This window comes from Culex quinquefasciatus, chromosome 3 (assembly GCF_015732765.1).
Source record: "Culex quinquefasciatus strain JHB chromosome 3, VPISU_Cqui_1.0_pri_paternal, whole genome shotgun sequence".
Taxonomy (NCBI): Eukaryota; Metazoa; Arthropoda; class Insecta; order Diptera; family Culicidae; genus Culex; species Culex quinquefasciatus.
The window spans coordinates 61,334,258-61,354,962 of record NC_051863.1 but is presented as its reverse complement, the minus strand read 5'-3'; the positions used below and the strand labels follow the sequence as shown (position 1 = coordinate 61,354,962).

At 36.5% G+C, this 20,705-nt stretch overlaps 5 protein-coding genes across 5 annotated transcripts; 3 read left to right on the top strand and 2 right to left on the bottom strand.

Moving 5' to 3' along the window:
• The first annotated feature begins 226 nt into the window (after positions 1-226).
• Positions 227-1,719, top strand: LOC6043418. Its single transcript, XM_038262347.1, has 4 exons — positions 227-713; positions 774-939; positions 998-1,475; positions 1,536-1,719. Exons 1-4 carry the CDS (start codon positions 301-303, stop codon positions 1,673-1,675), a joined length of 1,197 nt encoding a protein of 398 aa, XP_038118275.1. The 5' UTR covers positions 227-300; the 3' UTR covers positions 1,676-1,719.
• A 673-nt stretch (positions 1,720-2,392) lies between these two features.
• LOC6043417 lies at positions 2,393-5,754 on the top strand. The gene is made up of 4 exons (XM_001858916.2): positions 2,393-3,552; positions 3,606-3,802; positions 4,237-5,383; positions 5,499-5,754. The coding sequence occupies exons 1-4, from the start codon at positions 2,481-2,483 to the stop codon at positions 5,678-5,680; spliced, it is 2,598 nt and encodes an 865-aa protein (XP_001858957.2). The 5' UTR covers positions 2,393-2,480; the 3' UTR covers positions 5,681-5,754.
• Positions 5,755-6,024: 270 nt separating this feature from the next.
• Positions 6,025-10,886, bottom strand: LOC6046748. Its single transcript, XM_038260832.1, has 5 exons — positions 9,900-10,886; positions 9,737-9,842; positions 7,962-8,151; positions 6,417-7,696; positions 6,025-6,349 (listed from the first exon to the last, which is right to left on the bottom strand). Exons 1-5 carry the CDS (start codon positions 10,827-10,829, stop codon positions 6,150-6,152), a joined length of 2,706 nt encoding a protein of 901 aa, XP_038116760.1. The 5' UTR covers positions 10,830-10,886; the 3' UTR covers positions 6,025-6,149.
• Positions 10,887-11,158: 272 nt separating this feature from the next.
• On the bottom strand, positions 11,159-12,524 carry LOC6043413. Its single transcript, XM_038260831.1, has 2 exons — positions 11,416-12,524; positions 11,159-11,358 (listed from the first exon to the last, which is right to left on the bottom strand). Exons 1-2 carry the CDS (start codon positions 12,482-12,484, stop codon positions 11,159-11,161), a joined length of 1,269 nt encoding a protein of 422 aa, XP_038116759.1. The 5' UTR covers positions 12,485-12,524.
• Positions 12,525-18,289: 5,765 nt separating this feature from the next.
• LOC6046750 (methylthioribose kinase) lies at positions 18,290-20,297 on the top strand. Its single transcript, XM_001863870.2, has 5 exons — positions 18,290-19,167; positions 19,223-19,391; positions 19,459-19,605; positions 19,666-19,797; positions 19,858-20,297. Exons 1-5 carry the CDS (start codon positions 18,812-18,814, stop codon positions 20,254-20,256), a joined length of 1,203 nt encoding a protein of 400 aa, XP_001863905.2. The 5' UTR covers positions 18,290-18,811; the 3' UTR covers positions 20,257-20,297.
• Positions 20,298-20,705: the final 408 nt, after the last annotated feature.

Sequence of the window (20,705 nt, the reverse complement as noted above, 5' to 3'; positions counted from 1 at the left end):
ATTATTTTGTTTATGACGAAATGATTTACAATAAAATAGAAATAGAATTGGGTTGATAACGTCACATCAGGGTGTCGATAACATCATCATGTTTAGGGCAGACTGGAATCACTGAGACGTTTTGAGATTTCCCCACATAATCTCAAACCACTTTCACCCCAATCTCCCGGTTGACAAACCTGCCACTGCACGCGCCCCTTCCGTCGGCGCTTGACCGTTATCGTGCTGCAATAGGCTGTATTGGTCAACTGCTTCAATTGCCAATCGATCAATCATCCAGGTGCCATGTAAGCCCTCGAGATGGGGGAGGATGTCGGTAAACATAGCTCTCGAGAGTATTCCAAAGTTGGCCGGACACGTCAGTCTTTGGGCAATCCCGTACTGGACAACATGGCGACCCAACTGTTAAACAACGACCTGTTTCTGAACGTGATCAGGAAGGCCCGGAACGATCCCTCGATCGTCCTCTGCCATGGGTGCAGACTTCGGTCTGATGGCGAGCACTGCGATCGTGGTGGGTTTGAGTCGTACAAGACTGCAATTCACTTCCGATCGAGCAGGTACCAGCAGGAACAGGCCGTCAACTTGACGGTGAAGATCGGTGCTGGAGGATCTAGCGAGGAAGATTCGCAGGAGGTCAGACTGTATGGAGAAGTGCTGCCTGCAATGGCTAAGGTGTTGAAAGAAGCTGGGATCGATCTTCAGTATCCAAGGCAAGTTTGGAAGCTTAGTTGTAGGGGGAACACTATTTAAATGAAGATCGTGCTTTGTAGATTAATACATGCGTCCAACAAACCTAATACGGTTCTGATATTGGAAGACATTCAATCTCTTGGTTGGATGAAAACGAATCAAACGTTTGCAACTTTTGAGGATGTTCTACCGGTTATTCAAAGCATAGCTGAGTTGCACGCGGTATCGTACTTCTTACACCAAACGGTAAGTTCGATATTGATCATATCGTATGGGCATCCACATACCATATTCCTGGTTTTAGTCTACCGATCTCTCCTGCTACGACGCATCGTCTGGCATCGACACCTCAATCGAAAGCAAGTTTGAGTCCATCTCCAACGAAATTAAATCATGGAAAAACTGCGAGGAAATCGCCTCAAAGTTTGAAGCCTTAAAATCTTCGTCAAAAGCCAAGCTTGCACAAGTCTTCGCGCCAAACCCCAAAGGCACCGGATACAACGTGCTGAACCACGGAAACCTCCAGCGGCAATGCTTGCGCTTTAAGCCGTCCGCTGGGACGATGCTGACCGATTACCGTTGCCACTGGGGCTCTCCGGCTTTCGATTTGATCTGTCTGTTGGATAAGATTGTGACACCTGCGCTGAAGGCAACCCATCGGCGGGAGATTGTGTACGCATACTATCAGCACTTTGTGCAAATTTTGGACGCGATCGGATATCTTGGGGTTGTTCCGAAGTTGGTCGAGCTGCAAATGGAGCTGCTGAGGAAGGGGGTTTTGGGTGAGATGATTCATCATTTAAAAATCAGGTTTGCAGAATATTCCTTTTTTCTATTTACAGAAGTCTTCCATGAAGTTGAACGAGCTGGCACAGGTTCGGATTTGATCAACGGCCACTCAGAGTCGAACGGTTTTTCAGGTCATGATCATATGAAATATTTATTTCATCAAGAGTTTTTACATAAAGGGTTATTAGGTTAAAAAAAAATTAAAAAAAGAATTACACACAAACCAAACTGTTGTTGAGATTTTTTAAACAAATGTGGCGTCAATCTTGTTTGAGAAGTCCAGGATAGATATGTTGAAAGTATGGTTTTTCGTTTATAATAGAATCGCCTCATTTCCAAAAGTTATTCCTTTTAATCTTTCTGGTTTTGGCGAGCAGTCTTGTCGAAAAAGAAAAACAGATTTTCTCTACTTCACCGACGTTTCGGCCTTTATTTTGAGGCCTTCTTCAGGGGGTTTACAAAAAATGTCAAGCTTTTACAATTTGTATGTGTTTGGTTGTGTTTTGTGTACTTACTAGTTGTCTGTTTCTTGTCAAAAATGTTTTAGTCCTATTGTCATTTTTAGTAAACCCCCTGAAGAAGGCCTCAAAATAAAGGCCGAAACGTCGGTGAAGTAGAGAAAATCTGTTTTTCTTTTTCGACAAGACTGGATCAAAACAAAATGGTTATTCCTTTTTTCATCCCTTTTTGTCTTCCGTATCTCGAAATTCCCTCCATTCATTCCAACTTCAAGAATTGAACAAGTGGCCACAAAACGTGACTCTTACCATTCCATGAAGCAATTTGCATTGTACAAATAGCTTAACCTGATGGAAAGTATTCTACTCTGCACATGCTTATCCAGCCCGTTATCATAACGCTTCCCGGCTGCACTCGTAAGGTATGATATATTTACTACACTTGACGAGGTGGTAAATCAACGGCACATCTGGTAAATGCACGTATAGAGTAGACCTAATGATAAACTATCAGAAGTATTGTGTCCAGTAGCGTTCAGAATGGCGGATGAGAAGAGTCCCTTGGACGTAGAGTCCGGCGATGTTCCCGACTGGTTGAATTCCGGGTATTTTGAGCAGTTATTGAGACGGAAGAAAGAGGACTCAACTATCAGGGTGCAATCACTGGATGTGAAGTATGCAATCCCGAGGGGGGAGAACTTTGTCAGTGTGATATATCGAGTTCAAGTTGTGTTCGATACGAAGAATCAACTGGCGGTCAATCGGAGTTACATTGTAAAAGGGATTTCCTCATCGGAGTTTACGGTTAAAAAACTTGGTGAGGGTAGCTACAACGTTTACGAAAAGGAGATGGACGTCTACGAGAGGATAATTCCGGAGCTCAATCGTCTGGCCAGATCACTTGGAGAGCGTTCAGAGTTGTATCCTTCAACGTTAGCAATCGATCGAGATAACAATGTGATAATCTTCGATGATCTGACACGAAAGGGTTTCGTCATGGGAGATAGAACTGTCGGGTTGGATCGAATACAGCTTGAAATGTCGTATAAATTAATGGCCATAATGCATGCGAGTTCGTTGAAACTGGCCGAGATGCAGCCCACGGTTTTCGATGGGTACACTACGGGGATGATCACTCGTGATACGGATGCTTTTTATGTATTTTATTATTCTACCTTGGATGTTCTGGCGGATGAGATCAGTACATGGGATCCGAAATGGCACTATTATGCAAACAAGATACGAAAGCTTCGCCCACACTTCATAGAACAAGGAATATCTGTGTATGAACAAAAACACGAAGATGATCTACGGGTGTTTGTCCATGGCGATCTATGGATTAACAACATGATGTTCAAATATGACTCCGATGGAATACCAACTGATGTTGTGCTGCTGGATTTCCAGTTCTGCTGTTATACCACTCCAGTTGTTGATTTGTGCTTTCTGTTCTTCTGCTCTGCAAATGATGAACTTAGGCAAACGTATTTCGAAGAACTCATGCAATACTATTACAATCATTTAGCGAACTACACCAAAGGACTAGGGTGTTCCAAAAAGTTCCCAACTTATCATCAATTTCAAAGGCAGCTTCTCAGCAAGTTATTCTACGGTATGTTAACCACTAACATTATCGAATTGCCATAATCTTAATCAATGCTATAGCTGTCTTTTGCAGTTTCATTTGCTTGCCGGTGCAAATCAACGAGGACTCGACGGATGCTGACTTTGAAGCTGTGCTGGGAAATGATGAAAAGTCGGCCCGATATCGGCGAACCATCATGGCCAACAAGCGGTACCATAGGATCCTCAAGGGACTGCTGCCGTTCTTCGACCGGAAAGGGTTGCTGGACAAGTTGGAATGAACTTTTGATATTTTACTATGTGAATGCACAGTTCAATTAATTTTACAATTGACGCATTTCTTAAGGACACCACATAATTTCCTTCTTTCCACACAGCGAAAATCGTTAATTGAAATAAGTGTTTTTGAAAAAAGATAAATATTACTTATTTCGAGGTTGTATTCTGAAATACTAAATCTGTACAGTTTTTTTAAAGCCGAATGGCAATAATGAAATAGAAGATGTTTATCTTTTTTTGAGCCGAAACTCTGGGAAAAGGGAATATACTTCCTCAATTAAACGTGTTTTTTTTCTTGGTATATTCACTTATATAAGAAACAATTAGCTAATTAAACTGTATCTTTTGCTGACACCAAACAGACAAGCCTGTTCAACAACCACGAACCTGCCATGGTCGTCAGTTGTACAACTCGAGCTCATCTCATCGATAGATCAGTTCTGTTAAGCACTCTCGCGTGAGCCGGTTTGAAGTGCCGTTGCATTCGCCAGCTTCGGCGCAGTTGTGTTTAGAAAACCCAAGTGTAGAGATGGCCACCACGGATGATGTGCCCAACGAGATCGTCCGCAGCTGGATCAACGTCGAGTATTTTACAAAAGTGCTGAAGGCACATTTTGGAGAGGAGGTCAAAGTGTTGGGTTATGCCCTGGAGCACGGAGCACCGAAGGGTCAAAATTTTATGAGTTCGATTATACGCGCCAAAGTGACCTACTGCAGCAGTGGTCAGAACGAACGAAACGAACGGAGCACAATTTCGGTAATTTTGAAAACCGGTTTGGAGTCGCCGGACCTGGCCGAAAGTGTTCAGTACGTGTTTGAGGTTGAAAAAGATGTTTACGGAATAATTATGCGCGAGATAAGGCAGTTGCTAGAGAGCAGTGGGGATTGCGGCAGTCTCTTTGGACCAAAGTTGATTTATGAGGATGACGATGCACTTGTGCTGGAAGATTTGTCCGAGCAGGGCTTCAGACAGCCTGACCGCCGATCGAGGCTGGACCTGGATCACTGCAAGTTGTTGATGCTCAAATTGGCCAAATTTCACGCTGCCACAGCTGTTTTGAGCCGGAAGAATCGCAACCTGTTTGAATTGCACATGACGAGTGGATTCTACGACGAGCAGAACCCAATTCGAAAGTACTACCAAAACTGCGTCAAAGAGTGCACCTCACTGGCGGCTACAATCCCCGACCTTGCCAACTATGAAGATTTCTTCGTTGATCTCGAATGCAGCGTAATTGAGCGTGAATGCAGTACCTATTACCGTGACGAGGACGCCTTCAACGTACTTAACCACGGTGATCTATGGCTGAACAATGTTCTCTGGAAGTACGACACGGAGGGAAAAGTGATTGATCTGTCCCTCATCGACTACCAGGAGTGTTTCTTCGGATCGCCAGGAATCGATCTAAACCACTTTCTCTACACTTCGGCCAACAACGACGTCCAGCGTAACGGATTTGATGAACTGGTGCAAATCTACGTCACCGAACTGCGATCATCCCTTGAAGCGTTCATGTACGACGCCCCTTTGCCGACGCTGGAAACGATCCAGCACGAAATGCATAAAAAACGTGATCACGGTAAGAAACAGATCTTCGCGCAAATAAATCGCACCTCCAATTAGCACATCAATGTCAAACCATTTAAGCTGTGGATTTGCTAATCACACTCTTCCTCCACCCTCCCACATTTCAGCTCTGGTCATGACGACCTGCATCGTCCCGGCGTTGATAATCGAGCGGACGGAATTGGCCACACCGGCGAACATGCTCGACGACAGTGAGGAAGCGCTGCAGGCACGGCGGGAAGTTTTCACCAATCCAAAGTTTGTGGAAATTTTAAAGTTTCTGCTGCCCAAGTTTGCAGGGGAGGACTAAAGATTTTCTTTTCTTTCTGATACATTTTTAAACTCTTGATTTTGTATGCATTTAAATAAACGTGATCAAAAGCATTTTTTTAAATTACTCTGATTATGGAAAGCCTACTCACTTGGAAAATAATCTGTAAAATTGGAGTGATTTGCGCATCTGAATCTGGCGATATCTTGCGAAAATCGGGCGCAATATCTGGAAGCTGTTTGGTAAAATATCAATCGGTTCAATTGGTTGAACCGTGCACGACCGGATTGTTGCATATTCGCCAGAGTGCTACTAAACCTTCAAAAGCTGGAGTCGGATTCGGAGACTCAGACGCTAAATCATTGGAAACTGGAGTCGAAATCATCATCTTTAAATAACTATTGTATTTAATTGAATAAACATCAATAACATTCCTCTCGCTTGGCCACACGATAACAAACTCCACACAACTCTGTCACAACAGACAAACCGCCAAGCGCAGTCGCCATCAGTCCAGCTTGTCCAGCAGGCCCTTCCGGTCGAAGAACGGCAGCAGTCCCTTAATGATCCTTTGGTATCGCTTGTTGCCCATTATCGTCCTACGGTATCGCTGTGACCGCTCGTCAATGCCGAGCAGCGCATCAAAGTCCGCATCCGTCGAGTCCTCGTTAATTTGCACTGGCAGGGCGATCATGCTGGAGTAGACGGCTGGAGGTTTTTGTTTTGAGGTTAGGATAGCTGGGTTGTTTCGATGTTCTAAGGGGGGTTTACTTACCGTAGAATAGTTTCTTGAGTAGCTGCTTTTGGAATTGGTGAAGTGTTGGGAACTTCTTGGAGTATCCTAATCTCTTGGTATAGCATGCTAGATGATAGTAGTAATATTGCATGAGTTCTTCGAAGCAGCTTTGCCGGAGTTCATCATTTGCGGAGGTGAAGAAGAAATAACACAGGTCGATCATGGGGGTGGCGTAGCAAGCAAACTGGAAGTCCAACAGGACGATATCAATTGGTTTTCTGTTGGAATCGTATTTGAACAGCAAGTTGTTAACCCAAAGATCGCCTTGCGCAAACACTCGCAGATCGTCGTCACTTTCGTGGTCAAATACCTTCAGACCCTGCTCTATAAAATGTGGGCGAAGCTTCCGTAGTTTATTCGAGTAGTAGTGCCATTTTTGATCCCACGTGCTGATCTCATTCGTCAAAGCATCGAAAGTTTCATAGAAAAATGGGTAGAATGCGTCCGTTTCGCGGGTCATCATTCCCGTGGTGTAGCGATCGAATATTGTTGGGTGCATTTCAGCGAGTTTTAACGACGTAGCGTGCAGCTTGGCCGTCAATTTCAGAGACATCTTCATGTGTGTCAAATCCAGCCCAACGGATCTGTCCGGCATGATGAATCCCTTCTTGGATAGATCGTCAAATATGATCACGTTATGATCGCGATCAACGGTCAACGCTGATGGGTACAGTTCGGAACGGTCTCCAAGTGATCTGGAAAGGCGCTTGAGCTCAGGAACAACCAGCTCGTACACATCCATCTCCTTTTCGTAAACGTTGTACTCGCCCAGCTTCTGAACGGCAAGATCTGTCAGTGCCATTCCTTTCACTATGTAGCTTCGACTAATCGAGAGTTGATCCTTTTTGTGGAACACAACCTGTACCCGGTAGATGACACTGGCGTAGTTCTCTCCCTTTGGTAGGGCATACTTCACGTCCACGGATTGCACCTTGATCGTAGAATCTCCCTTCACCTTCTTCAGCAGTTGTTCAAAGTATTCGGAGTTCAGCCATGCCGGAATCTCGCACAATTCTTCGATCTTGCTGGAGCACTTCTCTTCCGGCATTCTGGACGTGCTTCTGAACACCGAACTACTGATAATGCATCGTTTGGTCAGGGCTACGGATGGTTTTATACACCTTATACTTGCATTCGAGTCTTCGTGAAGATGCGTCTGATTTACGACTTCGTTGCATGTCCGAGATGGTTGCGGTCTCTGGATTGGATCAGTGTAATTTATTCCATTTAGATTTGCACTATTTGTAGAATGCATTTCGCTTCGCGAAGAAAGCTCGTATCACGAAAATGAGACGTGTATCTTCCAGCCAGGAGGAAATACGTGAAGTAATTTCGTCACTTGTAAGATCGACCTAGTTCTAGACTGACACGCGCCAACTTAAACCTACATGTCGTAACAAGAAGATCCAGCATGATATATTGCTTCCAGACTGTTTGGACTTTCGGTAAATAACTGTTTTTCGTTCAAAAACTCTTACTCATTGTTGAGCATCTTTTTATTTAAATTCAGTTATAATCTAAGCTCAATCAAAATAACCCAACAGGTCGAACCTGCACAAGGCTTGCTTCAGAATCGGCTCATACCGAGGGTTGGAGAAGATTTGTGCCCGGAAGGCCTCGCCGGCTGCGCTTTCCTGCAGGAACACGTCCATTTCAGCGTTCTCCGAGTTCTCCATCATGGCCAGCGGCAACAGACAGAACACCGCGTTGACACCTGGAAAGAGGGGGGATCGTGACGGTTGAGAGGTTAGGATGGCTCTTTTTCAACGGTTTAAAGATTCCTTTAGGTTTAAAATTCTAAGGTTTAAAAAAAAATATTCAAAGATTGAAAGATTCAAAGATTCAAAGATTTAAAGATTCAAAGATTCAAAGATTCAAAGATTCAAAGATTTAAAGACAAAAGAATTCGAAATTCTGATTATGAAAGAGTTCGAATTTCAGCGCTCCAGAGATTTAGAGTTAGAGAGATTTTAACATTCTGAGATTTTTTATAAATATTCAATGACTAGGTATTTTGAAAGTAATTAATTTTATGGGTCGCTCTAATGATACACCTCACACTCAAAAAACTCCACACGTTGATGCTACGTGAAAAATCACGTAACCCCGATTTTCCCCTCACTAGGCCCGTTTTACGTGACACACGTAAAAAAAAGGTGAATGTGTTCTGGCAAAAAATGTGTACACTTTGAAGTTACGTGGAAATCCTTATAATATTTTTCCACTAGGTTTATTCATGTAGCTTTTATGTGTTTTGAAATGTAACTTCAACGAGACTCGAGTGCGCCATTCTGTCAAATTTCTACGTGATTATTTTAGTATGAAAATTGATAGCGAACGGCAAAGGTCTGCAGCTGGAGTTGTTCTCGCCAAATTTATTTGAAAATGGGACAGACGGTAAGTTAAGTTAAGTTTGATTTATTTTAATTACAGCTATTTTTTCCTTTTTGCAGAATCTGACCTCTGGAAGTAATCATCTTCATTCCCAGCGGCCACTGGAATTCTGACCCGTTCCAACCTTAGCGGCCGGTGTTACCGTGGTGCTCAACGCCACCGAAAATTGCATGGACAAGGCCAACGGGTTTAGCTGAGTGTTCTCCGGAGGATTTCAAGTCTAGATTGCACAACTCGTTCTTGAGCATCCAACTGGTGGTCAGATCGTCTAGGCCGGATGCGTTGTCCTGGCCGGATGCGTCGTCCTGGCCTTGAAACGGGTTCCCGTGTGCATGCAGGCCGGCAGAGTCGGCTAACTAAACCACTGGTAAAAAGGTCTCATCGGTGTTTCCGGAAAATTCTAATCTTTACAATGTTTGTTAATTATTGAAAAATAAACCAAGTTTGTGCAAATTGAACTGACATCATTTTTATTTCTATTCGAAAAAATAAAATAAAGTGAGGCTAAACTGAAATCTACTACTACAAAAATCATATAACGTTTACTAAAACAAACACGTAGAAATCATCAATTGATTCATTTAGCTTTTACGTGTGAAACACGTAAAATCGATGTGAACTGATCTGGCCAAATAAATTCCGTTTCTACTAGAGTCATCTTGTAGAAGTTACGTGAAAACTTTAGTGGAAAAATACCACATAGCTTTTCACGTAACATCAACGTGAATGTTTTTTTGAGTGCACGAAAAAGGAAACAGAGGAAGGTAATTTATCTTATCGCGCATTGAATCGCCTAATGTACATGACGTAGGCTCTCATCAATTGCCAAGTGGAACAAATATAAACAGCAATTACGTTGACTATTATGGGACAATTAAAGCCGGTCAAGTTTGTGATATACATACTGTGAAAGCCAGTCCTAACCACCTCCACGTGGATGTCCTGTAAAGTGGGAATATTCCCGGAGTAACGAAGCTTCCGCAAGGTTTCCGTTAAAATGGTATGGTAATACTGAAAAAAGATTTCTATAAGGATATTTCACATTGAGAAAGTAAACAGAAACCTCACCCGAATGAACTCCAACCAATGTTTCTCCCGAATGTCATCCTGAACCGAGCCATTTAAAAAGTAGTTAAGATCAACTCCGGGAGACCCAAAGTACGCTAGCTGGTAATCGAACAGCAGTACATCGTTCAGCGCCACCTTGTCCTCATACCTGAACATCAGGTTGCTGGTCCAAACATCGTCGTGGTTCAGCACGTTGAAGACGGCGTCATCCCTGGTGTAAACCTGGCATCCTTTTGCGATTGTGGTTTTTGGAAGATTTCGTATTTTTTCCAAGATTTCGCAATACGAAGGATCGCTCCAACTCTCCAAGAGCTTCACCACTTGGCGGGCGCACATTTTGTAGAAGACCAGAAAGTCTTGCCGGTGCGGGTTAGTCGTGATCGCACCCTCCATAACTGGTTCCATTACTTCCGGTTCTTCTTGGTACACAACCGCTGAACCTGCGTGTAGTTTCGCTAACTTTCTTAGAACCAGCTTAGTCTGCTCTAAATTCAAGCCAATACGTCGATCGACCATTTGGTATCCACGTTCCTTGATATCTTCAAACACCAGCATGGTCTTCGGGTCATCCGTTGTATAGGTACAGGCTGGCGAAATTTGAACTGGATCCCCAATGCTTTGCAAAAGTTTGCTTATTCTGGGTAGAATATCTCGATACACTGCAATCTCCCTTGGAAAGATGTTGTTCTTCTCCATAATCTTCCGTTGAATATCACCCGATGGAATTACTTTCATAATTTTAGTACTTTTCTGGCATTTTCCATCCATTTCGTACTCAATTACCACTCGGTACATTTCACTGGCATAGTTGTCCCCTTTTTTCGTAGCGGCTTCAACTTTATGACCTACGACCTTAAACCGACACTCATTCGCACCTAGCAGGATTCGCTCCAATAAATCAGTGGTAATCCAATCTCCGTTGATCGCCATTATGCTGACACTTGACTTTGTGCAGAAACCTGACTGGACGTGTTGAAACTTGAACGATGAATGTAATCAAGAGTCGTCGCAAATTATGGCTATATTGGTGGTGACTTTGTTGCCGGCCGGCAACGCACCTTTGAGTGCTAGGGAATTAATGAATGGAATTACGGTGTGTGTGGAAGATGTTTGAAGAGAGTTTTCGGTAGCCTTAAACTTTGAAGTCGTTGTAGGAATATTCAGATGTAAATGACAAACGAAAATAAAAAATAATATTTAACTTTATTTATTTAACTTTTAAATTTCTTATGTTTGACATTTTCTATTGTATCATACGATCACTTCAATGTATCCAACAGTCCCTTCCTGTCGAAAACTGGCAGCAAAGCTTGTATTATCTTGTGGTATTTCTTGTTAGACATCACTGTCCGCTTGAACTGACGAGTTCGATCATCGTTTCCGGTGAGTCCTTCGAAATCGGCATCGCAAGTGACCTCGTTGATGGCGATCGGAAGTGGAACGATGCTGGAGTTGACAGCTGTTGAATAGATTGAAAATAATTATTTTGAATATCAAATAAAATGAGCAAAATTACCGAAAAACATCTTCTTCAATAAGTGTTGTTGAAATTGATGCAAAGTTTGTATCTTTTTAGAACAACCAAGACGATTCACATAATCCGAAAAGTTATTGTAATAGTACTGCATTAGTTCTTCAAAACAATTTTGCCGAATCTCATCCTTAGTCGAAGTGTAGAAAAAGTAGAGTAAATCCGCTGCTGGAGTCGTGTAGTTGCAAAACTGAAGATCCAAAAGTACAACCTCAACAGGTTTACCATCAGAATCGTTGAGAAACATCATATTGTTAGTCCAAGGATCTCCATGGTTCAGCACGCGTAGATCAACTTCGCATTCGTGATCGGTTACAGCAAGACTGTTTTCGATAAAGTATGGTTGCAATTTCTCCAGTTTGCCGCAATAGTATTGCCACTTTGAATCCCACGTTTTCATCTCTTCGATTAACGCATCAAAACTAGACTGAAACATTGAATACAACGCACTTGTGTGACGAGTCAGGATCCCAGTATTAAATCGATCAACTATCTCCGGCTCCATCTCAATCAATTTCAAAGAACAAGCGTGCAGTTTAGCCAATCCCACCAGAACCTTCTTGGTGTGCTCCAATCCCAAACCACTCACTCTATCCGCCATTACGAATCTTCCGTGGTTCAAATCTTCAAAGATGATCGCATCGTGCTCTCGATCAACGGCCAACGTCTTCGGAAACAGCTTGGAACGATCACCAATCGAGCGCATCATTTTATCGATCTTCGGAATCACCAACTCGTACACGTTCATTTCCTTCTCGTGAACATTGTAATCCTTCATTTTTAGGTTGGCCGCCCCATCCGTGGGGGTGTACTTGACGATGTAACTTTCGTCGTGAAGGGGTTGAGATTTGCTTTGAACCTTTAGCGCAGATCGAAAAATTATACTGACGTAATTTTCACCCTTGGACAGTGCGTAGCTCACATCTATTGAAGGCACCCTGATTGAAAAATCATTGCGTTCTTTTACGAGAATGTTCTCAAAATAAGTTGCATTTAGCCACTCGGGAATTTCGTCCGTTGAAAAAGGCATAGTTACAACGATATTGTTGGACATTAGAAGAGCCTATCTAGTATGAGTTCTAGTAACGATGAAGATAAACTGGTCTATTCCTTTCTGCCAGAGATATTCAAGTCCATCTGGGCTCGGTACGTGAGAAAATTATTTATGACATTGTTTACAACCTAGTTTTTAAAGATAATTTCAAAGTCAGCTTGTTTAGCAGATATTGTAAGTTATTGTTATCATGTTAGGACTGAATAAATCCTAATATTTTCACTTTTGTTCGAAGATGATAAAAACTAAAAACTAAAAACTAAAAACTAAAAACTAAAAACTAAAAACTAAAAACTAAAAACTAAAAACTAAAAACTAAAAACTAAAAACTAAAAACTAAAAACTAAAAACTAAAAACTAAAAACTAAAAACTAAAAACTAAAAACTAAAAACTAAAAACTAAAAACTAAAAACTAAAACTAAAAACTAAAAACTAAAAACTAAAAACTAAAAACTAAAACTAAAAACTAAAAACTAAAAACTAAAAACTAAAAACTAAAAACTAAAAACTAAAACTAAAAACTAAAAACTAAAAACTAAAAACTAAAAACTAAAAACTAAAAACTAAAACTAAAAACTAAAAACTAAAACTAAAAACTAAAAACTAAAAACTAAAAACTAAAAACTAAAAACTAAAAACTAAAAACTAAAAACTAAAAACTAAAAACTAAAAACTAAAAACTAAAAACTTAAAACTAAAAACTAATAATTAAAAACTAAAAACTAAAAACTAAAAACTAAAAACTAAAAACTAAAAACTAAAAACTAAAAACTAAAAACTAAAAACTAAAAACTAAAAACTAAAAACTAAAAACTAAAAACTAAAAACTAAAAACTAAAACTAAAAACTAAAAACTAAAAACTAAAAACTAAAAACTAAAAACTAAAAACTAAAAACTAAAAACTAAAAACTAAAAACTAAAAACTAAAAACTAAAAACTAAAAACTAAAAACTAAAAACTAAAAACTAAAACTAAAAACTAAAAACTAAAAACTAAAAACTAAAACTAAAAACTAAAAACTAAAAACTAAAAACTAAAAACTAAAAACTAAAAACTAAAAACTAAAAACTAAAAACTAAAAACTAAAAACTAAAAACTAAAAACTAAAAACTAAAAACTAAAAACTAAAAACTAAAAACTAAAAACTAAAAACTAAAAACTAAAAACTAATAATTAAAAACTAAAAACTAAAAACTAAAAACTAAAAACTAAAAACTAAAAACTAAAAACTAAAAACTAAAAACTAAAAACTAAAAACTAAAAACTAAAAACTAAAAACTAAAAACTAAAAACTAAAAACTAAAAACTAAAAACTAAAAACTAAAAACTAAAAACTAAAAACTAAAAACTAAAACTAAAAACTAAAAACTAAAAACTAAAAACTAAAACTAAAAACTAAAAACTAAAAACTAAAAACTAAAAACTAAAACTAAAAACTAAAAACTAAAAACTAAAACTAAAAACTAAAACTAAAAACTAAAAACTAAAAACTAAAAACTAAAACTAAAACTAAAACTAAAAACTAAAAACTAAAAACTAAAAACTAAAAACTAAAAACTAAAAACTAAAAACTAAAACTAAAAACTAAAAACTAAAAACTAAAAACTAAAAACTAAAAACTAAAAACTAAAACTAAAAACTAAAAACTAAAAACTAAAAACTAAAAACTAAAAACTAAAAACTAAAAACTAAAACTAAAAACTAAAAACTAAAAACTAAAACTAAAAACTAAAAACTAAAAACTAAAAACTAAAAACTAAAACTAAAACTAAAAACTAAAAACTAAAAACTAAAAACTAAAACTAAAACTAAAAACTAAAAACTAAAACTAAAAACTAAAACTAAAAACTAAAAACTAAAAACTAAAAACTAAAAACTAAAAACTAAAACTAAAAACTAAAAACTAAAAACTAAAACTAAAACTAAAAACTAAAACTAAAAACTAAAACTAAAAACTAAAAACTAAAAACTAAAACTAAAACTAAAAACTAAAAACTAAAAACTAAAAACTAAAAACTAAAAACTAAAAACTTAAAACTAAAAACTAAAACTAAAAACTAAAACTAAAAACTAAAAACTAAAAACTAAAAACTAAAACTAAAAACTAAAAACTAAAAACTAAAAACTAAAAACTAAAAACTAAAAACTAAAAACTAAAAACTAAAACTAAAAACTAAAAACTAAAAACTAAAAACTAAAACTAAAAACTAAAAACTAAAACTAAAAACTAAAAACTAAAAACTAAACTAAAAACTAAAAACTAAAAACTAAAAACTAAAAACTAAAAACTAAAACTAAAAACTAAAAACTAAAAACTAAAAACTAAAACTAAAAACTAAAAACTAAAAACTAAAAACTAAAAACTAAAACTAAAAACTAAAAACTAAAAACTAAAAACTAAAAACTAAAAACTAAAAACTAAAAACTAAAAACTAAAAACTAAAACTAAAAACTAAAAACTAAAAACTAAAAACTAAAAACTTAAAACTAAAAACTAAAAATTAAAAACTAAAAACTAAAAACTAAAAACTAAAAACTAAAAACTAAAAACTAAAAACTAAAAACTAAAAACTAAAAACTAAAAACTAAAAACTAAAAACTAAAAACTAAAAACTAAAAACTAAAAACTAAAAACTAAAAACTAAAAACTAAAAACTAAAAACTAAAAACTAAAAACTAAAACTAAAAACTAAAAACTAAAACTAAAAACTAAAACTAAAAACTAAAACTAAAAACTAAAACTAAAAACTAAAAACTAAAAACTAAAAACTAAAAACTAAAAACTAAAACTAAAAACTAAAAACTAAAAACTAAAAACTAAAAACTAAAAACTAAAACTAAAAACTAAAAACTAAAAACTAAAAACTAAAAACTAAAAACTAAAAACTAAAAACTAAAAACTAAAACTAAAAACTAAAAACTAAAAACTAAAAACTAAAAACTAAAAACTAAAAACTAATAATTAAAAACTAAAAACTAAAAACTAAAAACTAAAAACTAAAAACTAAAAACTAAAAACTAAAAACTAAAAACTAAAAACTAAAAACTAAAAACTAAAAACTAAAAACTAAAAACTAAAAATTTAAAATTTAAAATCTAAAAACTAAAAACTAAAAACTAAAAACTAAAAACTAAAAACTAAAAACTAAAAACTAAAAACTAAAAACTAAAAACTAAAAACTAAAAACTAAAAACTAAAAACTAAAAACTAAAACTAAAAACTAAAAACTAAAAACTAAAAACTAAAAACTAAAAACTAAAACTAAAAACTAAAAACTAAAAACTAAAAACTAAAAACTAAAAACTAAAAACTAAAACTAAAACTAAAAACTAAAAACTAAAAACTAAAACTAAAAACTAAAAACTAAAAACTAAAAACTAAAAACTAAAACTAAAAACTAAAAACTAAAAACTAAAAACTAAAAACTAAAAACTAAAAACTAAAAACTAAAAACTAAAACTAAAAACTAAAACTAAAAACTAAAAACTAAAAACTAAAAACTAAAAACTAAAAACTAAAAACTAAAAACTAAAAACTAAAAACTAAAAACTAAAAACTAAAAACTAAAAACTAAAAACTAAAAACTAAAAACTAAAAACTAAAAACTAAAAACTAAAAACTAAAAACTAAAAACTCATGAAGAGAATTGTCAATTAGGGAAACAGCACGTAATTCCGTTGAGCACCATATCCAGAGTTCTTTTTGTTATGCACCAATTAACTATTGAGCAATTCTCTACGAAATCGGTCTTTTTTCTTAAATTTTAATTATTGTATTTTTTAATCCGACTGAAACTTTTTTGGTGCCTTCGGTATGCCCAAAGAAGCCATTTTGCATCATTAGTTTGTCCATATAATTTTCCATACAAATTTGGCAGCTGGCCATACAAAAATGATATGTGAAAATTCAAAAATCTGTATTTTTTGAAGGAATTTTTTGATCGATTTGGTGTCTTCGGCAAAGTTGTAGGTATGGATATGGACTACACTGAAAAAAATGATACACGGTAAAATTTTTTTTTATGATTTTTTATTTAACTTTTTGTCACTAAAACTTGATTTGCAAAAAAAACACTATTTTTATTTTTTTTTATTTTTTGATATGTTTTAAAGGACATAAAATGCCAACTTTTCAGAAATTTCCAGGTTGTGCAAAAAATCTTTGAGCGAGTTATGAATTTTTGAATCAATACTGATTTTTTAAAAAAATCGAAAAATTGGTCGCAAACATTTTTCAACTTCATTTTTCGATGTAAAATCAATTTTGCAATCAAAAAGTACTTCAGTGAAATTTTGATAAAGTGTACCGTTTTCAAGTTAAATCAATTTTTAGGTGACTTTTTTGAAAATAGTCGCAGTTTTTCATTTTTTAAAATTGGTGCACATGTTTGCACACCTTTGAAAAAAAAATTTTTTTGAAAAGCTGAGAAAATTCTCTATATTTTGCTTCTTCGGACTTTGTTGATACGACCTTTAGTTGCTGAGATATTGCCATGCAAAGGTTTAAAAACAGGAAAATTGATGTTTTCTAAGTCTCATCCAAGCAGCCCACCATTTTTCAATGTCGATATCTCAGCAACTAATGGTTCGATTTTAAATGTTAAAATATGAAACATTTGTGAAATTTTCCGATCTTTTCGAAAACAATATTTTCGGAATTTTCAAATCAAGACTAACATTTTAAAAGGGCGTAATATTGAATGTTTGGCCCATTTGAAATGTTAGTCTTGATTTGAAAATTTTTAAAATATTTTTTTCGAAAACATCGGAAAATTTCACAAATGTTTCATATTTTAACATTGAAAATCGGACAATCAGTTGCTGAGATATCGACCTTGAAAAATGGTGGGCTGTTTGGGTGAGACTTAGAAAACATCAATTTTCCTGTTTTTAAACCTTTGCATGGCAATATCTCAGCAACTAAAGGTCGTATCAACAAAGTCCGAAGAAGTTTCAAAAAAGTCACCTAAAAATTGTTTGAACTTGAAAACGGTGCACTTTATCAAAATTTCACTTAAGTACTTTTTGATTGCAAATTTGATTTTACATCAAAAAATGAAGTTGAAAAATGTTTGCGACCAAATTTTCGATTTTTTGAAAAAATCAGTATTGATTCAAAAATTCATAACTCGCTCACAGATTTTTTGCCCATTCTGGAAATTTCTGAAAAGTTGGCATTTTATGTCCTCTAAAACATATCAAAAAATAAAAAAAAATAAAAATAGTGTTTTGTTGCAAATCAAGTTTTAGTGATAAAAAGTTAAATAAAAAATAATAAAAAAAATTTTACCGTGTATCTTTTTTTTTTCAGTATAGTCCATATCCATACCTACAACTTTGCCGAAGACACCAAATCGATCAAAAAATTCCTTCAAAAGATACAGATTTTTGAATTTTCACATATCATTTTTGTATGGCCAGCTGCCAAATTTGTATGGAAAATTATATGGACAAACTGATGATGCAAAATGGCTTCTTTGGGCATACCGAAGGCACCAAAAAAGTTTCAGTCGGATTAAAAAATACAAAAAAAATCGAGTGACCGAAATCTGAGAGAATTGCTCTATTGTCTTTCATATCTTTATAGGACCTAATAAAAAAAAACTCTAGATATGTGCTTTGACGTTCAATTACAGTTTCTACACAAAAAAAGTGCAAATTTGAACTAAACATCCTTTTTCGTGAAAATTGTTAAAAATCACCATTTTCAAATTGCGATATTTCTGGAACCGTACAAGGTTGATCCAGGATTCATTTATAAAAGAAATATTGTTTTGACCTCACAAAAAAAAGTTATATGTTTTTGGAAGTTATTGAATTTTTAAAGCTTGAGTTTAATAACTAGCTTTAAATACCTTACATCAGCGATTCTCAACCTTCTTCTATGCTGGTACCCCCTACCATGTAAATCAAGTAGGCTCGGTACCCCCGTTGAGAATCGCTGCCTTACATAAAATATATTGCAGATATTGCAGTTTGAAAATAGACTTTTTAACTATTTTCGCCAAAGGGCGAAACTTTTGGGTGCTAAATAAAACGGGGTGGTCCGGTTTGGATGCAAATCGAGATTCTTGCTTGGTTTTTTTGGTATCAACAGCCCCTTCAGATTTGAGCTTGAAAATTTTTTCTTCGAAACATGATGAATTTGAAGAAATGATTTAAATAATGTTGAGTACTCGCAAACCAACTAGCTATCCCAGAGCGAACGACCCACCCCAACTCTCGCATCCAAAAATATGCCATTATTAGTTCACAATCAGCAGTTCAGTACAGCTGGTCAGCGTGGCCGTTACGCGATTTCTCTTGCGCAAAGCAGTCTTACACGATGGCGACCGATTGTGAAATAACATGGCAGGAGGCAGCGTTTTTCGTGGACGTCGTTGGTACCGATTTGAACCTCCCGCATGATGCCTTTTGCATTGTGGATCTTCAGATTTCGGGTGCTACGGCCAAACCGGCCGGTTTTATGTCACTGATCCATCGCGTCAAGTTGCGAATTAGGCTAGCTGGTGGAGAGGAAAGGACGTTGAGTTACGTGGTGAAAGAGAAATCGGACCAGGTTTTCGGTGGGGAAGTCGTTGATGTGATGCAGGTATTCCCGAAAGAGATTGAGGTGTACGAGAAGTTTATTCCGGCTTTTGAGGAGCTGTGGCGACGAGATGGTGTCAAGTTTGGACCGAGGTAAGGTTGAATTTTAAAATTTACGAAATCGGAATGATACGAAATTTCTTTGCAGAGTATTCAAAACCACTACCTCACCTTTCACCGTAATTGTGATGGAAGATTTAAGAAAGGACAACTTCACCATGAAGGAGAGTTGCGAAGGACTCAGTTTAAAGGATTGTAAAAGAACGGTTCAAAAGTTGGCACGGTTTCATGCAGCTTCCGTCGTTTATTTTGAACAGGTTTGTTTGCATGTTTTACGATTGGAACCGAAAAAGATGTTCTTACAAATGAGTGTCTTTCTTGTAGAATGGATTTTACCCAGATGAGTTCATGGAAGGCATGTTCAGTGATAGCTTTATCGACATTTTCGAACCATTTTTCGCTCCATTGTTAAACTCTTATCTTCACGCACTGGAGGAGCTACAATATCCCGCAGACATTTTAGAAGCAATTGTAATGTCATGAAAATGACTTATTTCTGATCTTATGAAGACAAACCATCCTTTTTTGTAGCGACGTTATAAGGGAAAGATATACAGCGCTGTTAGTAAACTATTTCAAACGGATAAGTGCAAATTCAAAGTACTTAACCATGGAGATCCATGGGTGAACAACATTCTGCTTAATGACAAAGATGTCCTGCTGGTTAGTATATCGACGGAATCCTTAGTCAATACGTAACACAAAACTTAAAATATCCACCAGGTTGACTACCAAATCGCATTCTACGGTTCGCCGTCCTTCGACCTGCTCTACTTCATCACCAATTCGGCCTCGAATGAAATCCGCACCTCAAAGTTTGATCATCTCATCGAGTACTACCACCACAACCTAGCCGAAGGTCTTCAACGTCTAAATTCCAAAACCACTACCCCGACACTTCAAGAACTGCACGAAGACATCCGGGCGCACGGTTTGCTCATGTGTGCCCTTTCGATGGATGGGGCGATGATGGCGCTGTTTCCGGACAAAGATTTGGAATTGATGTGTGCCGAAACGTCGGCGGGAGTGGCATATCGCAGAAAACTGTATGCCGAGCCATGTGTGGTTGCCATGTTGGAGCAGTTGGTGCCGTTTATTTGGGAAAGGGGGTTTTTGAAATGATACTATAATAAAATTTAAAAAAGATTTAAAATATTTTGCTGGATAATCATTTTTCCAAAACTGACCAATGATCATGTTCCAGTTTCATTTGCAAAGTTAATATTAGACTTTGTAGGTATTATTAAAAATCTAAGTGATTTTTTCAGCAGTTATTCGCATTTTTTCTCTGTTTAATGCTAGCAGAGCAATTCGCTACGAAATCGGTCGATTCTGTGCATTTTTATTTTTTGTATTTTTTTATCTAGCTCAAACTTTGGCGGGGCTTTCCTATGTCCTGAAAAGCCATTTGGTGTCTTTGGTTCGCCATACAATTTTGGCAAAATCTGGTATTTGAAGGAATTTTTTGATCGGTTTGGTGTCTCCGGCAAAATTGTAGGTAATAATGAGGACCACTAAGAAAAGAATGGTACCGTAAACAGGGGTAACTTTGATAGGATTTCAAATTGTTT

Coding starts and splice junctions, on each gene's coding strand:
- LOC6046748 (XM_038260832.1), bottom strand. CDS start 10,829: ATGGCGATCAACGGAGATTGGATTACCACTGATTTATTGGAGCGAATC. Junction 9,843..9,899: donor ATTGGTTGGAGTTCATTCGG/GTGAGGTTTCTG, acceptor ATCTTTTTTCAG/TATTACCATACCATTTTAAC. Junction 7,697..7,961: donor CTGTTGGGTTATTTTGATTG/AGCTTAGATTAT, acceptor TTCTTCGCGAAG/CGAAATGCATTCTACAAATA.
- LOC6046750 (XM_001863870.2), top strand. CDS start 18,812: ATGGCGACCGATTGTGAAATAACATGGCAGGAGGCAGCGTTTTTCGTG. Junction 19,168..19,222: donor GGTGTCAAGTTTGGACCGAG/GTAAGGTTGAAT, acceptor ATTTCTTTGCAG/AGTATTCAAAACCACTACCT. Junction 19,606..19,665: donor CAGACATTTTAGAAGCAATT/GTAATGTCATGA, acceptor CCTTTTTTGTAG/CGACGTTATAAGGGAAAGAT.
- LOC6043418 (XM_038262347.1), top strand. CDS start 301: ATGGGGGAGGATGTCGGTAAACATAGCTCTCGAGAGTATTCCAAAGTT. Junction 940..997: donor CGTACTTCTTACACCAAACG/GTAAGTTCGATA, acceptor TCCTGGTTTTAG/TCTACCGATCTCTCCTGCTA. Junction 1,476..1,535: donor GCTGAGGAAGGGGGTTTTGG/GTGAGATGATTC, acceptor TTCTATTTACAG/AAGTCTTCCATGAAGTTGAA.
- LOC6043417 (XM_001858916.2), top strand. CDS start 2,481: ATGGCGGATGAGAAGAGTCCCTTGGACGTAGAGTCCGGCGATGTTCCC. Junction 3,803..4,236: donor GGTTGCTGGACAAGTTGGAA/TGAACTTTTGAT, acceptor TCTCATCGATAG/ATCAGTTCTGTTAAGCACTC. Junction 5,384..5,498: donor GCATAAAAAACGTGATCACG/GTAAGAAACAGA, acceptor CCCACATTTCAG/CTCTGGTCATGACGACCTGC.
- LOC6043413 (XM_038260831.1), bottom strand. CDS start 12,484: ATGTCCAACAATATCGTTGTAACTATGCCTTTTTCAACGGACGAAATT. Junction 11,359..11,415: donor ATTGAAGAAGATGTTTTTCG/GTAATTTTGCTC, acceptor TCTATTCAACAG/CTGTCAACTCCAGCATCGTT.